A 16,458-nucleotide genomic window follows, 5' to 3' on the forward strand; every position below is an offset into this window, starting at 1 on the left:
TGTAAATCTTTATAAACGAAGGTGTTCACAGTAAAGCAAACTGTGAATTAGCATATTTTTTCCAAAAAAGCTGAACAATGTAATGAAACTCACAAACAGACCAAGTTGGTGCTTCGAATTTCAGAGTTTTTTTTATGGTTACATTAATAGATTTTTACATATTACAGAACATTTTTTTTCAAACTGTTTAAATTGCTTTTTATATTTGTGCTGTTTTATTATCAGCTTGTCAAGCCACGAGGACATTTGCTGCAACACGCATCCAGGTAATACACGGTGTCACAAAACATAATTTGGCGAGCATTTTTTTTAACAGCGTGTGCAAGTTTCGACAAACTCTGCGTGTAGTTTATTGTACGGTGAATTATTTATGATCAATTTAGCTCCAGAGGAGAACATTCATCACAATCTTGACGTTTCTGCTATTATGCTGATTTGTAGGCCTATCCTCTCATATCCTCCGATACATGTACGTACAAACGAAGTTTCATGGGGTTGCTAAGGCCAGCGAGTGCAAAATACAACCTGAATGCTCTAAAGCATTCATTGTGTGCAATGTGTGATAATTAAATTAAACTATAAACTGATGTTATTAAAAAGCGTGACACATTTAATTTATTAATTTTTTTATTGTTTTTGACCTGCGTCCAAGTATCAGACCATTAAACAAAAATATTGCAAAGCAGGCTACTGTTTTATTGCACTCAATGAATTCCTTGTCAGAGTCTGGCACCTGCTATGCCCACAGTACAGCTTAACTGCCAATAATTTGGTTGGTTGATGGTAGCAGCAGGTGTAGCCCCGAGCTATTAGATGAGGTTCAAATTTCAGCCACGCCGTGTTTCAGAGCAATAGAAGGCTTGATAAAGAGGTTTCTTCATATCTAGTAAAAAATAAAACAAAAGGAAAACAAAATCGGGAATTTCCAGGACTTATAAAAAGAAATGTATTCGGTACGTCTGTGGGTTAGTCCAACGTCACATTTTGTGGCCTTATTTTGAAATGTGCACTTTGAAATATGAGAAAACATCCACTGACAAAAATACCATGCTGATGTCAGAGGTGAGAGGGAAACAAGCATGAGTACTTCGAGATGATTGGAAGTTAACAGTAACTTAAATAACCACTTGTTACAACTAATGTACGCAGAAGACCATCTCTGATGCCCAACATGTCGAACCTCGAAGCAGATGGGCTACAGCAGCAGAAGACCACACCTGCTGCAACTCCCATTAGCCAAGAACAGGAAACTGAGGCTACAGTTCACAGTCAGAATTTAGTGAAAGCAACATAAAAGCATAGATCCATCCTGCCTTGTATCCACAGTTCAGGATACATGTGTTGTAATGGTGTGGGGGATATGTTCTTAGCACACTCTGGGCCCCCTGGTACCAAATGAGCACCGTTTAAATACCACAGTCTATCTGAGCAGTGTTGTTGACCACGTCCATCCTTTTTGAGACCCATCTTCTGCTGGATAACGCTCCATGTCACAAAGCTCAGATCATCTCAAACTGGCTTCATGAACATCACAGTAAGTCAGCTGGACTCAATTGACCTCCAAGTCACCTGATCTCAATCCAACAGATGCCATCACGTTTACATGAAATGTTTCCAGCAACTTGTTGAATCTGTTTCAAACAAGCTGGCAGGGAAACCGGGGGGGGGGGGGGGGGGGTCATCTCTGATGGGACTCTAATGCTCAAGAACAGAGTTATGTTTCTCTTTAGAAGACAAGGACACCTTTTCTTAGCTGTAAATAAAACTTTTTGGCATAAACCAAAACGAAGTCACTACCATGATACGTGTTTTTGTGTGTGTAACAGTGTCTGAGACAGATGTATGTCCCCGCAACATGAGCATTACAAGCACACAAACAAACCGACACACCCACGCAGAGTCAAATGCAGCAGGAATTCTCGACGGCCTTTTAAGGCCACGGCGGGAGACGTTAACGCTGCCTCGCCGGTGACATCTTTATGCTCGAAGATGATTCTTATTAGGAAAAGAAATCGCAGCGATCGTGATCTAAGTGAAAAATTAGCGCCATAAACCTCGAGCCGTCCGCAGTGTGTGGCTCGGTTTAGTCAAAACAGGACTGGACTACACCCACGGCTCTGCCAAACACACTGAGAGGTCTGATTCTGTTTACACAGCAGAGGCTGAATGCTCAAGGAAACACACTCAACATCGCGTGTAATTGCTTTGTAAGTGATTCTCTCGCTTGACTTCAAAGACGAGAAGAGCCGCAGTTCAAGGGTCAAAGGCTCGACTGCTGCCCAAATGCTCCCAATTTCCTGTTTCGTCTAGTGGCGTGAGCCCAAAGGGAGCCACAATGTGATGGCCACCTTCTGCTCAAGGCGAGGAGTCAAGAAGCTCCATTTGTGTCTGCTCATCTTTCTGTTAATCTCATGATTGTTGAGCTCGTGGTTTTTTCCTTTCCTCTCCGAGTTTATGATGGGTTTAAGCCTTTTAAAGGTTATACCATACAAAGTTACACAAGAAGCCTATGGAATGCAGCTTTAACTCCCTTATTTCATCTTGTCAGGATAAACCCTGTTTTACTGCCACGGTAAACAACATCCTCGCTCTCCCACTCTTTCCCCCCCCCTTCCATCTTAAATCAGCAGCTGCGATAGGGATGTTCACATGCAGCACTGTGCTTTTTTTCCCATACTGTTGTACTTTACAGTAAAAAGCGAGACGACTTCATGTTATAGAGAAAAGGGGAAAGTTTGAGCCTGCATAAAAGACGTTTTCCTGTCGGTCTCAGGTTTCTCGCTGAACTCGCTGCACGGTTAAAACGAACATCAAATTTCGGTACATCTTATTATAGAAAGCACAACAGTCAGAAAACACAAAAGTACACATGCAAGCCCCTTTGGGGGGGTGGGGTTATGTGCGTGTGAGTGGCCCCGGCACTAAATTACACTGCAACATGCTCCCTCTCAAAGCCCACATCTGGGATTGGCCTTGACAACTGGATGCTGTGCTGCTCTAATTTTGGTTACTTTTGTTTATAACCCTATAATAGAGACAGTACAGGACCACAGGGCTGGGATGAAGGAGGACAGGACACAGGCAAAGTAAAAGCAGTTATTTTAAAAAAGCCTGTGGGGACACTGACTTTTTAGGAAAAGCATGAAGTTATATAAAAAAAAAATAAAGCTGGTTAAATTCATTTTTGGGGGGTTTGTTTTGTTTGTAGATGCTTTTCTCTTCTGTTTCCTTATAAAAGGATTCACACCATCACAGCAGTTCCTCGTCAAACCCGACGACTGCAGGTCGTAACTTGTTGCGTTGGGTAAGCATGAACAGAACAACAATGCCAATCTGTAATTACACTGGAAGCAGATCAGGGCTTTGCCAGCCTACTTGCGCTCTTTGGAGTTTCAACATAATCACTAAATTCACTTTACTAGCAACGGTTAGATGGTGCCGAGCAGGCTTTTAAACCAACAGCATCTCATTTCTCAATTGCTGCCGACTCGGGTTACATTTTTTCAGTCCTCTGTCGTCCAGCTTTGGTGACAGTGTGGAAACTGTAACCTCAGTTACCTGTTCTTAGGACAGTGTGATCTTCTGCTGCTGTAGCCTGTGTGCATCCAGGTTCAGTGTTCACTGTTCGGAGGTGCTCTTCTGCATACCTTGGTTTTAATGAGTGGCTATCTGAGTTCAGCTCAGCTCAAAGCCGTCTGGTCGTTCTCCTCTGACCTCCAACATCAAGGCATTTTCACCCAGAGAACTGCTGCTTACTGGATACTTTCTCTTTTTCCAAAGATTCCCTATAAACTCCACAGATGGTTGTGTGGGAAAAGTCTAGTAGATAAAATCATCCCTGTTGCCCGTTCTGATGTTTGATTTGAACTTCAGGAGGTCCTCTTGACCACGTGTTGAGCTGTTGCCATGTGATTGGCTGATGAGATATATTCATTTACAAGCAGTTGAACCCAATTAACCTAATGAATTCGCTGGTGAGTGGATGTGAGTTGAGAACAAGCTTAAAAACTGTATCATAGTTAGTTTAGCTTTGAAATAAATGGATGTCATGTGGATAATAGGACTGTTAGTTGTTTTATATAAGAGTTTCTGTAAACTATTTTCCTCCTCTGCCATTTCACAAAATGAATTCGTGAATTTAATAATCCTTATTATAACCGACCATTACAATTACTCATGTTTTTCTTTGTCTAAACTAGGCCATGGATATTTGATTGCAAATTACAGTGTCCTATGTGGATCGTTTGGCTTCAGCTTTTGCCAAACATGACATTTTTCTTCTTCTTGGATTGATTTTAAAATCTGACATTTCTCTGAGAGTTACATTTTAAACCCATGAAACACCTGTCAGGTTTATTTTCACCAAAACCAAATTTTAGTCTCGTAAGGAAACTGATAATCATCTCTCAATCCTTTAGTCGCGTTTAAGCCAAACATTACGTCTGCAAATAAATAAAATTTTAAACTCGAGACACTGAAGGAAGATTTCTTTTGTTTATTGCAAAATTGTTTCAATTTTCTTATTAAAACTCACTGGCATTCAGTTGATTTGACGACAGCAATAACTCATAAACGTCTCTTGATTCTCCGATGAATGCTCACAGTTTTTGAAAAATAAAACAAACCGTGCACCACAATAAAAGCGGCACTGACAGATTCAAAGAAATTTGGACTGAACTGAAAACTGAACTGAAATCTGACTCACTGTAATTCAAACCTGCATGGGACAGCGCAGCAGCATTGTGCAACAGCAAAACCCCTAATCTCTGCCTGGGCACAAATTACATTTGGGCTGTAATATTATCTAAATAAGGAATAATTTGTTTCATAACTTCGGGAGAAAACTCAATCACAGGAGAGAGCAGAAAGAAAGCAAACACGGAAAACGAGATTCCACAAGATCAGATCTGGATTGAGTTTAATTTAATAACTAAATTTCTTCCTGAATAACTTATGAATTCCTCGCCATCTTCTAGATTAGATTCTGCGTATAAAAATACTGCTTCGCCTGCTCTGCAGCATCAGAATCGTCTCATCTGCCTGCGCTCTTGTCTTCTCTGCTTCTTCTCGTTCACCTCCTCCGGCGCCGACGGGCTTTCTGCCATAAACCAGGGGCCCAGGAAGTTTACCCACAGCAAGTAGAGGGCACGGGCCGGGGCCTGGCACACACACACAGGACAAACTTAAATTATGACGTGTGTGGAAAACAAAATGAAAAGAAGTCGGGACTACAAAAGCTCTTACCAGCAGCCAGAGATACCAGAAGTAAGAGGAGATGGTGCTGAGCACTTGCACTATGGCTGTGAGCAGGATCACGTCCTTCAGGTGTCTAAAACCAGAATTAATCATCACTGAAAAAGAACATGTGACCACAGCGAAGGACACAGAGCTCTCATCAGGCCGCCTGGACCTTTGCACACGTGCCACGGTTCAGGTGGTTTCCAGCAAATGTTTCACCTCGGGCTCCTCGAGGCGTTACAGTAAAGCCACATTCACAGTCTCATCTTGGAGTCTCGACATGGAGTACAACCACATGAATGTCTTTTGGGTTTTTTTAAAGTACAAGCGTGTTACTGGCAACACTCCTGACCTCAGGCGCCACCTTCAGGCCTGCACACTGGAATCTTCCTATGTTTTCATCCGCAATGAGGTTCCTCCTCACAAAAAAGTCAGGTCGGGCAGACACAGAGGTTGATGATTTGTGATGGACAATTTAGAGGTCCATCACCACTAGAGATTCTCTATTGATGTCTGGAGAAGACGGCGTTGTACGGGACAGCAGCCAAATCTAAATCTGGTGAAGCCTTTGCTTGAAATTGAACTACTTTTATAAAGCGCTCAAAAAGATGAAGGAGCACTTTTTAATCAGACTATAGCATCAAGTCAGTTAAAGTTGTGGGATATTGATCTGGTCAGGATGTTAATCGGTTTCAGCTGCTTTGGTCTTTATGAAATTATCAACAGGTGCACTAGAGGGGCGACGAGAGACTACTTACTCTGCCATTCCCTGCTCCATGTTTAGGTCTATCCCTCCGTCCAGGAGACTTCCGTCGTCAGCAAACGCCGGCTTGGCCATGGCTGCCATGGAGCGGTAACTCCCGACGTACACCGCCAACGCGAACACGAGCAGCAACTGCCAGAGGAGTCGTAGAAGAGTTTTAAAGCCAGAAACATTCAATCCTATTTGCGGACATTCACAGTTTAAATTATGGTCTTTAAATAAACTCACCCATGTCCAAAATGTGGACGAACTGTAGAAAACCAAGAAATTTACAGCGGCGTATATCGCCTGCAGAGGAGCACAAGAGACCTGCGATCACTATTTCAAGCAAATTATGAATTACATTTTTTTAAATAAAAAATGCACCTAAATCAATATATAAACACCCAAATCCTGCAGTCAGGACTTAAACTGATATTAGAGCTGAGTGTCCCAAATAGTCAAAGCCTCAGAAAATGAAGTGTGAACACGCTTTGATCCCCTACGAATCAATTTCTCACCCTGGAGACCCTGTAAAGGCCTGAAAACATGACTAAAAACATCCAAAAAAAACACAGGGCCTCTTTTAAATCCAAGATGGCGCCGCGTATGGATGCCCTGGTGCTTCAGTGCATTACTTCTGTTTTGTTTTTGTGCATAACTTCTGTGTCTGGGCACTCCTCTGGATATTCTTACACCAGAGAAGAGCTTCTTAACTACAGGACTACAACACCTGTGGATTTACTTCCAATATTTGTCGCATCTGCGGCAGATTTACTGCAGACTCTGATCAGGAAAGTGAGACGCCGAAAGAGAGGTAAGCGAGCCGGCGCACTCGTGCGTCTGAGGAGACGTGGACTGCGAACTGCTCTTCCTGGGATCTTCCTTTCCAATGTACGCTCACTCAGGAATAAAATAGACGAGCTGGCCCTGATGAGAAGCATGAACAGAGACTTTTCCTCCTCCTGTGTCTTATGTTTTACGGAGTCGTGGCTCTGTGAGGACATCCCGGACAGCGCGCTCAAGCTGGAGGGCTTTCATCTGCTGCGCGCGGACCGGCAGGCCTCTCTCTCTGGTAAGACCAAAGGTGGAGGTGTCTGCTTCTACATTAATAGTGGCTGGTGCACAGATGTAACAGTGATTGCTCAGCACTGCTCTTCCTCTCTGGAATACCTTTTTATTCACTGCAAACCGTTTTATTCTCCGCTGGAGTTTGCTTCATTCATCCTGGCCGCTGTTTACATCCCGCCAGACGCAGATGCGCAGGCAGCTCAGTGCGCACTCGCGGAGCAGATACTGCACATGGAGCGGACATTCCCGGACTCTCTCATCATTGCTCTTGGGGACTTTAACAAAGCTAATCTGAGCCATGAGCTTCCCAAATACAAGCAGTATATTAAATGCCCGACCAGAGAGGAGAGGACATTAGACCACTGTTACAGCACGATCAGCGGGGCCTATCGTGCGGTGCCCCGCGCTTCACTCGGACTTTCTGACCACGTCATGATCCACCTAATCCCCGCGTACAGACAGAGGCTGAAGCTCTCCAAACCTGTCGTGAGGACCAAAAAACTGTGGAGCAACGAGGCTGTGGAGGAGCTTCGCACGTGTTTGGAGTCTACAGACTGGGACACATGAAGGCTGCTTCTAACAGCTTGGACGAGTTTACGGACACTGTCACCTCCTATATCCACTTCTGTGAGGACAGCATTGTGCCATCACGCACCAGGGTGAGTTATAACAATGACAAACCCTGGTTTACTCCTAAACTCAAAAAGCTGTGGCTGGAAAAGAGAAAGGCGTTCAGAAGCGGAGACAGGGACTGCTACAGAGAGGCCAAGTACAGGTTCACTAAAGAAGTGGACATTGCTAAACATCAGCACTCTGAGAAGATGCAGCAGCAGATCTCAGAGAATGACTCGGCCTCTGTGTGGAAAGGTTTTAGGAATATCACAAACTACAAGCCTAAAACCCCCCACTCCACTGATGACTTGCTCTTGGCCAACACCCTCAACGACTTCTACTGTCGTTTTGACGAGCCATCAGGCAGCCTTCACACCTCCAACGGCCCCAACAATAGAGACACTTTGGACACTCATTCCCCCACCTCTCCCCCCTCCATAGAGCCATCACCACCTTCAAACACTTCACCTACAACACCCCCCTCCTCACCCCACACAAAAGAGGATTTCACACCACCTCCTCCCACCACAACTCTTCATATTCATGAAGAAGGTGTGAGGAAGCAGTTTAAGAGTCTGAATGCTCGAAAAGCTCCCGGCCCAGACGGTGTGTCTCCTGCCACCCTCAGACACTGTGCAAACGAGCTGGCCCCAGTGTTTTCTGGCATTTTCAACTCCTCACTGCAGGCATGTCATGTGCCTGCCTGCTTCAAGTCCTCTACCATAATCCCTGTCCCCAAGAAACCTAGGATCACTGGACTAAATGACTACAGACCCGTGGCTCTGACATCTGTGGTCTTTTGAGCGCCTGGTTCTCTCCTATCTCAAGACCCTCACGGCCCCCCTCCTGGACCCCCTGCAGTTTGCATACAGAGCCAACAGGTCTGTAGATGACGCCATCAACATGGCCCTACACTTCATCCTGCAGCATCTGGACTCCCCAGGAACCTACGCCAGGATCCTGTTTGTGGACTTCAGCTCTGCCTTCAATACCATCCTTCCAGACCATCTCCGAGACAAGCTTTCCCAGATGAATGTGCCTGATCCCATCTGCCGGTGGATCACTGACTTCCTGACGGACAGGAAGCAGCATGTGAGGCTGGGAAAGAATGTCTCGGACTCCCGGACCATCAGCACCGGCTCCCCTCAGGGCTGTGTTCTTTCTCCTCTGCTCTTCTCCCTGTACACCAACTGCTGCACCTCCACCCACCAGTCTGTCAAGCTAATCAAGTTTGCAGATGACACCACCGTTATTGGACTCATCTCGGACGGGGATGAGTCTGCCTACAGGAGGGAGGTTGAACGTCTGGTGTCCTGGTGCAGCCACAACAACCTGGTGCTGAATGCCCAGAAGACAGTGGAGATTATTGTGGACTTCAGGAAGCACACAACTCCACTCCCCCCCCATCATCCTGACTGACACCCCCATCACCTCTGTGGACTCATTCCACTTCCTGGGTACCACCATCACCCAGGACCTGAAGTGGGAGCCCACCATCACCTCCGTCATCAAGAAAGCCCAGCAGAGGATGTACTTCCTGAGGCAGCTGAAGAAATTCAACCTGCCAACACGGACGATGATGCGATTCTACACTGCTATCATCGAGTCCATCCTCACCTCCTCCATCACCGTGTGGTACGTTGGAGCCACTATCAGGGACAAACAGAGACTGCAGCGTGTTGTGCGCTCTGCTGAGAAGGTGGTTGGCTGCAGACTCCCATCTCTGCAGGACCTGTACACCTCCAGGACACTGGGGCGTGCAGCTCGGATCTCAGCTGACCCTTCTCACCCTGGATACAGTCTGTTTGACCTGCTCCCCTCAGGCAGGAGGCTCCGGTCCATTCGCACCAGAACCTCTCGCCATAAGAACAGTTTCTTCCCCTCTGCTGTTGGACACATGAACAATAACCGTATGACTGTTCCCACCACTAACACATGACCCTACGCTGTGTTCACTGCATCATTCCATGTTTGGCACTGATCACCACCTGCACTCATGTATATATCATGTATATATCTATCTACTTAGCACTTTTAATTCTTATTCTCATTTTTATTTTCATGTCTATTTAAGCTTAATTTATAACAGTATTTATAACAGTATGTTTGCACTGAAGCACCGCAGCAATTTCCTAATGTTGTAAACCCGCTCAACATTTGGCAATAAAACCCTTTCTGATTCTGATTCTGATTCTTACATTCGCTCCGAGGATGACTCTCGTGTAGAACTTCAGAGTGGCTTCATTCTCCTCGTAGATCTGCTTCTTTCCCTTCGTGCCAACTTTACCTTTGGGCTGATGGGCAAAACACAGAGGGCAATGACAGCGTTACCATACATATCCAAGCATTTTAATTAAGGCAGGCGCAAATGCTTTCAGATACTTCTTTCTTACTGTATGGTGTTTGGCTGGATCTATCAGCTTCTACCATAAATATCTGAAATAGAAGAACTCAACTCATCTAAAGCACCAATGTGTGTACGTCTTCAGAGTTATTAGATCTACAACTAGGTAGGGAACAATATCTTAAAATGAGCAGGTAATCTTAGCGAAGATGTCACCTCTGGACTCGAGCTTCTCTCCAGTGATGATAAAGCACCACAAGACAGTAACACAGTGGTTGTTCCACTGGCCCCACTTACATGTGGACATAAAGCATATGGGCGTCGCGTACCTGGAGTCGAGTGTTTTAACCGATGCATGAAACTATACATTTTTAGACACTTTTAGACAGGTTGTAACGTTCGCCGTTTTCTTTGTGAGTATTTATTACACGGCGTGCTGCAGGGAAAAGCCTGTTCTAACGTTTGAGTCTAAGGTTTATTTTTTAGCACCTGACGACTCTTTTTTGCTTCTCATCCGTCAATACTCTGCATACTTTTTCACGTGATTCCGTTTATTTTGAAAGGTCTCAACAGGATCTTGAGCTTTATTGTGAAAGGTTTATGTGGAAAATAAACAAGCGGACATGCGATGGTTTTACCTTCGTTGTTGCTAACAACAATGCATAAAAACAGGCGCTTGTCCGTCTGTAGTGTTGTTATATAAAATATAAGAGAAAGAGAAAACTTTATTAATATAGCCACTACAGTGACCATCAAAATAATGAAAAGATATTGCCGTAAACAGTTTATTTTGCGACACCACGAAACAAACGATAGCGTAAAAATGAAACGATAGACGTTTTTATATCGTCATCCGATATATATCGTTATATGAACAGTCCAAATTTTGGACTACACTTCATTTTCCCCAAAATTAATGTAAACACTTTAAAGCACATTTTTCATGCTTTTCCAACCAGCCAGAGGAGCCATTCCAGCCAAATATTGTGAGTTTTCTAACACCTCTGGTTAAGAAATGGCATAAAAAAAAAAAACGCCGTTTAATTATTCAAAAAGGGCGCCTTTACTCCTCGCAAAGGGGCAATAGAAAACTGTTCAGTGTCTTTGCAATCCCCAAAATGCGCTGTTATGATGTTGGGGCAGCATGGGTATGAGCAACTTGTTTTTTTGCGGATGCCATGATGCTGACCCTATCACGATGCCGCCCTGGGCAACTGCCCATGTCGCCCATATCTAAGACCGCTACTGGTTGTACGATTTACAAATGCATGAGCATACACTCAGAACGTTAATTCACTTCCTCGGTCCATTAAATACGACGTTACTGTGATATAAAAAAACAAAATTAGGTTTAAAAAGTGCGTCCTACAGAAGGAACACAGATTAAAGCTTCCACTCACATGAAACCTTTTCATTATGTTTTCAACTGATGATATCTGACATGATGCACAATAACTAAATATCAGTGTAGGGGTACAGTATCAGTAATGAATGAAGTGTGAAGGTTTTAGCAGATAAATGTAAACGTCTTTGTCAAGATCAATTTTGTCTTCAATGTAAAATATGATTTTAATGCACATTTTTATGTGATTACATTAAAAGTTTGCCTTTGCTCTGTTTATTGTTCCCTCTGCAAAAATACAGGCTCCATATTCCGCATCCTTTATTAAATATATCCTCTATACATGTCCGAACCATCTCAGCCTTGCTTCTCTAACTTTGTCTCCGAACTGCTCGACCTGTGCTGTAACTCTGATGTACTCATTTCTAATCTTGCCCATCCTGGTCACTCCCAATGAAACTCTTAGCATCTCCATCTCAGACACCTCTACCTCCTGCTATTCTTCAGCCACAGATCATCCCTGACACTCATCTCCACCTGCTCTACTCTCTTCTTCACCTCTCTCTGTTGCCTTGTATGACTGACTCCAGGTATTTAAACTCATCTACCTTCAGTATCTGTCTGATGCAGGGCAGTGCGTCAGCAAGAAGGTCCTGCGTTCAAACCTTTTGGCTGGCTGGTGCCTGTCTGTAAGAAACGCTTCTCCCATACTGCCGATACCAATTCTTTTAACCTGTACAGGCAGCTTATGTAGGGGAGAGCGGTGTGTCATGATTTATGACATGAATCATCATCAATTTGCATATTCTGAACACATTTTAATGACCACCAAATCACTGTGATTTTTACTTAGTAAAATGAGTTAACACAACAAAACACACCTTTCAGCTTTTCATGTATTTTGGGGACCTGGAGTGTAAATGTGCCTGTCTTTAAAGCACTTTGGGCTTTAGGGACAGGGCAGCTTCTGTGGTATCAATGTGGCCATAAGGTGTAAATAAAATAAAACAGACATGGGACTCAAAACGAAAAGGTTCAGACATTTTTTCATAGTGTATGTTTGAGGTATTTCTCTTCAATTTCCCCCCATAATTATGATAATAATTTAACACAGCTGAACTGAATCGGATAGAAACAAAGTATCCGCGCTAGTGTCCAATACCAGCGTCGGTATCGACACTCCCGATACGTGGATCGATCCCTTCCACCTCTACTGCATAGCAGCACGCGTGAACGGAGCCGGGTGGGAGAGATCAAACGTGAGAAAGTGACAGAAATCAGATTCTTGTGTTGATTTTGTTTTCACGCCATCGCAGAACAAACCGCAGGCTTCTGATGCTCTCTGCAGCTGAGTCGGTGCATCAGCTGCGGTACAGCATTGAGGAAATGTGGAAGTGAACTACTCAGCTCTGCCGCATGTGTGTGTGCCTCACCGCCATTCGCTCTCCGGACCGGTGCTGCTGCTGCTCTCCTCCGCTGCCGTCTTCTTGGACATCGACCTCCGAGCCGCCGCTGCCGCTCTGCTCGTTACTGCATTAAACCCGTCTGCCTGCCGTCCAGACTCTTGAAACACATCAGCACTCACGGCTTGTGCGGGGAATAGTAACACATCCGGCGCACGATTATGGCATCATCAGCTCCATTTCCGTCTCCTGCGTCTTTGCGTAATCTTTGTGTAGTTTTTTTCTGTTTGTGTTTTTTCAGGAGTGCGCAGCAGCTGCTCCAGTAAACTACTGCCATCTTTACCTCAGCTTAACAGTTAGTTCAGATTTTGGGCCCAGACAATGGCTGGCGACAACGAGGACACCGCCCTGAAAGAAGCCAGGAGACGCGAGCGTCAGGTAACTTTGGAGAATACTGACTCGGACATCGGGTTTTGCGGATGGCTGCTGGTCGGCCTCTCCCTCCTCCTCGTGCTGCTCACCCTGCCATTATCTATCTGGATGTGCATCAAGATCGTGAAGGAGTACGAGAGGGCCATTATCTTTCGCCTGGGGCGCATTTTGCGTGGTGGAGCCAAAGGACCGGGTTTGTTCTTCATCGTGCCGTGCACCGACAGCTTCATTAACGTGGACATGCGCACCATCACCTTCGACATCCCACCTCAAGAGGTTCTGACCAAAGACTCGGTGACAGTGAGCGTTGATGGCGTGGTCTACTATCGCGTCCAGAATGCCACCCTAGCTGTGGCCAACATCACTAACGCGGATGCAGCCACGCGCCTGCTGGCCCAGACCACCCTGAGGAACGTGCTGGGCACCAAGAACCTGGCCGAGATCCTGTCCGACCGCGAGGAGATCGCGCACAGCATGCAGTCGTCACTGGATGACGCCACGGATGACTGGGGAATCAAGGTGGAGAGGGTGGAGATCAAAGATGTGAAGCTGCCCCTCCAGCTCCAGAGAGCCATGGCGGCTGAGGCAGAGGCGAGTCGCGAGGCCAGAGCCAAGGTGATCGCCGCCGAGGGGGAGATGAACGCGTCGCGGGCGCTCAAGGAGGCCTCCCTGGTGATCGCAGAGTCTCCGTCCGCCCTGCAGCTGCGCTACCTGCAGACCCTCAACACCATCGCTGCCGAGAAGAACTCCACCATCATTTTCCCGCTGCCGCTGGAGATGATGCAGGGCCTCATCAAACACTGAGGAGGCTAAAATCCACACACTAACACAGCACGGATCACCTGACATATTACACAGTCCCTCCCTCTGTTAGGCATTCCTCTGTAACCATCAGGTAACCGAGTGGGCTTATTTTCAAGGTTTCCTATTAATAAGCCACGAATGAGTAATTATTAGTGTGGCACAGCTGATAGAAAGTTGTTATATATAACACTGCTGGGGTGGGTTTTATTGTGAATTTCCACTTGTGGTGTTTTGCAGTGAACCATGGCAAACACACCTACAGCAGCCCGATTTACTGCTGTAGAAGCCTTGAGGCAAAGCCTAAGCCAAACCCCTTTTTTACATAGCAGGGATTGAAACCCATAATTAATTATATTAGGGCATTTTACAAGATATGTCATAGATTAAAAAATAAATAAACTGGGATGAACACAAATAGAGTCATTATATAAAAAAAGCAGTCATAAATGACTCCAGTCTGTCATTTACATAGCTCTGTGGCTGTGGAATTAAACCACTAGTGCTAAGATGATGCTTGGTGAGTTGCTCCCTGTGGTTTATAATACACTGCATTGAGACGGTGGCATTTTTATTTCCTTGTTTCAGCTGAACCCAGCCTGCTGTGTTTAACCAGCAGCAGCACTCACACATAGATCAGGAAATAATAACTATATTTTCTTTTAGCAAAGCAAGTTTGCTCACTTCACTTTGCTGTTTAGCTGACCAGCCTCAGCTCTCCATCAGCTCTTGTCCATTCAGCATGCTCGCTCAGTCAGTCCAGAGCCGGAGGTGCCAGACGCCCAGCAAAATCTCCAGCGGCTGGCTCGGCGTGCCTGCCAATAGCTGACCGCTGACTGAATTCGGAAATTGTCTATGAGCCTTAAACCAAATCAGCGAGAGTGCAGTTTAACTCTTATCTTGTTACATTCTGGTTACAAATGTAGAAATTGTGAGTTTAAGTGCCTGATAGATATGTGGTCTACAGCTGCACACACACACACACCCTGGTCTATATATTTCTCAGCACTGGTACAGCTGCCAGCATCTCAGTGCTGCAGTTATTTAAAGTGTTTTCATTATATAAGTATTCTGACTGTACTGCCTGTTACTATTGCCAAAACCTTACTGAATGTGTTTTAGACTAATTTTAAGTGTTAAACTCAGACTAACCTTAGACCTGACATCATCGTTGTTACCTTTACCTTTAGTCTCTCCCGCTCGTTGTATGTGATTGTGAGGATGAAGGACAAAAAGCTGACATGTTTGTGTGAAATGTTGAATTTGGGCTTCAAACCTTGAATGCTGTGAATATTGTTAATGTAATGTATTCCTGCCGATGTTGAACTTTGCTCCACTGACCATGAAGAAGCAGGGAGTCGTGTTAGAATAAGCTGGTCAGAAAGCAAGGATCAGTCAGAGTTACCAAGTAATTATACAGAAACATACACACACACCTTTTCTCTAGTTGCCACTATACTACTACATTATAAGCTGAAACAAGTCGATGGCTGCTGAACTTGTGTGTTTACTCTAAATTCTCTAATGATCCACAGCATGTAACGGGTGGACAAGCGGTTCAAACACCCACAGATTCATCTGACACAGTCAGAAGATGGGCCTGAGCAGCCACACCTCAGTACATGGCTGTCAGTTGTTTCTTTTATTTTGTTCATCCCGTCAACCTGTGTGGCTTCATTGTCTGCTTAGGTGAAGCAGAGGCTGTAAATCTTACAACCAAAGGCCTTAATGTACTGACATGTATTCATTTTACAGTCCAGTATCACTCTATGCACTTCTATACAAAGTTATCTAAAGAAGTTACTTTACCTATTTTATTTTTTTTAATGATATTTTATCACTTGCGCTCTATGTGGGTGTAACAAAAGCCAAATACTAGCCTTTGTATTAATCTGTAGTATATCTGCAGTTTGCATGTGTTTCCCTCTTTTTAGCATTTCAAGAACAGAGTTTCTAAATGTAGCTTGCATTGTTTAGTCTGTCTGTGATCAAGCAGTGTTTTATATATAGAGCCCTGTGAAGTTTATTATAGTTTTGCTGTTGCCTCACGAAGGGCTCGGTTTTGTGGGACAAACAGGTTTAAGTTACCTGTCGCTGCAGGATACAAAGGCTGTGACATTATACTACAGTAACTTTTATCTCTTTTTTTGCTGTTACAGTGAAAGAGGAGTATCAGATGCTGTGGAGCTTATGTTAAGTCAAAACATGTGTGTTGAAGTTGGATTCAGGATTATTGTTGGTGTTTGCTTTGCTGACAAACGTATGTGATTTTGTCTTGAGATATGTATATGACAGATAAAGGTGACAAATAAAGATCTGACTGAAAAGCAAGTCTCATCATTTGGCAGCTGTCTTCAAACACAGTAGGGTACTAAACTGGACAACTTATGAACAACTGTATAAATTAGCTTTAATTTAAATGATCGTCGGGACAAAAACTATTTTTGATTGTTTTTTTTTATTATTTAAAAAA

The 16,458-nt window shown here is 44.5% G+C and overlaps 2 protein-coding genes across 2 annotated transcripts; one reads left to right on the forward strand and one right to left on the reverse strand.

The window, feature by feature from the left end:
* Positions 1 to 4,480: 4,480 nt before the first annotated feature.
* On the reverse strand, positions 4,481 to 12,947 carry tmem208 (transmembrane protein 208). The gene is made up of 6 exons (XM_040045678.1): positions 12,783 to 12,947; positions 9,862 to 9,957; positions 6,230 to 6,289; positions 5,997 to 6,133; positions 5,245 to 5,329; positions 4,481 to 5,159 (listed from the first exon to the last, which is right to left on the reverse strand). The coding sequence occupies exons 1-6, from the start codon at positions 12,786 to 12,788 to the stop codon at positions 5,022 to 5,024; spliced, it is 522 nt and encodes a 173-aa protein (XP_039901612.1). The 5' UTR covers positions 12,789 to 12,947; the 3' UTR covers positions 4,481 to 5,021.
* Positions 12,948 to 13,017: 70 nt separating this feature from the next.
* On the forward strand, positions 13,018 to 16,312 carry LOC120742374 (stomatin-like). The gene has a single exon (XM_040045672.1). The coding sequence runs from the start codon at positions 13,134 to 13,136 to the stop codon at positions 13,986 to 13,988; it is 855 nt and encodes a 284-aa protein (XP_039901606.1). The 5' UTR covers positions 13,018 to 13,133; the 3' UTR covers positions 13,989 to 16,312.
* Positions 16,313 to 16,458: the final 146 nt, after the last annotated feature.

The sequence above is a fragment of the Simochromis diagramma genome, unplaced genomic scaffold, assembly GCF_900408965.1.
Source record: "Simochromis diagramma unplaced genomic scaffold, fSimDia1.1 OVJJ01000079.1, whole genome shotgun sequence".
NCBI lineage: Eukaryota > Metazoa > Chordata > Actinopteri > Cichliformes > Cichlidae > Simochromis > Simochromis diagramma.

What these genes read in the sequence shown, in the direction of transcription:
- tmem208 (XM_040045678.1), bottom strand. An exon ending in ATGGAGCAGGGAATGGCAGA is followed by an intron (nt 5,330 to 5,996) that starts GTAAGTAGTCTC and finishes TTCTGGTTTTAG; the next exon opens with ACACCTGAAGGACGTGATCC. An exon ending in TCTGGTATCTCTGGCTGCTG is followed by an intron (nt 5,160 to 5,244) that starts GTAAGAGCTTTT and finishes TGTGTGTGCCAG; the next exon opens with GCCCCGGCCCGTGCCCTCTA.
- LOC120742374 (XM_040045672.1), top strand. Translation starts at nt 13,134, where the DNA reads ATGGCTGGCGACAACGAGGACACCGCCCTGAAAGAAGCCAGGAGACGC.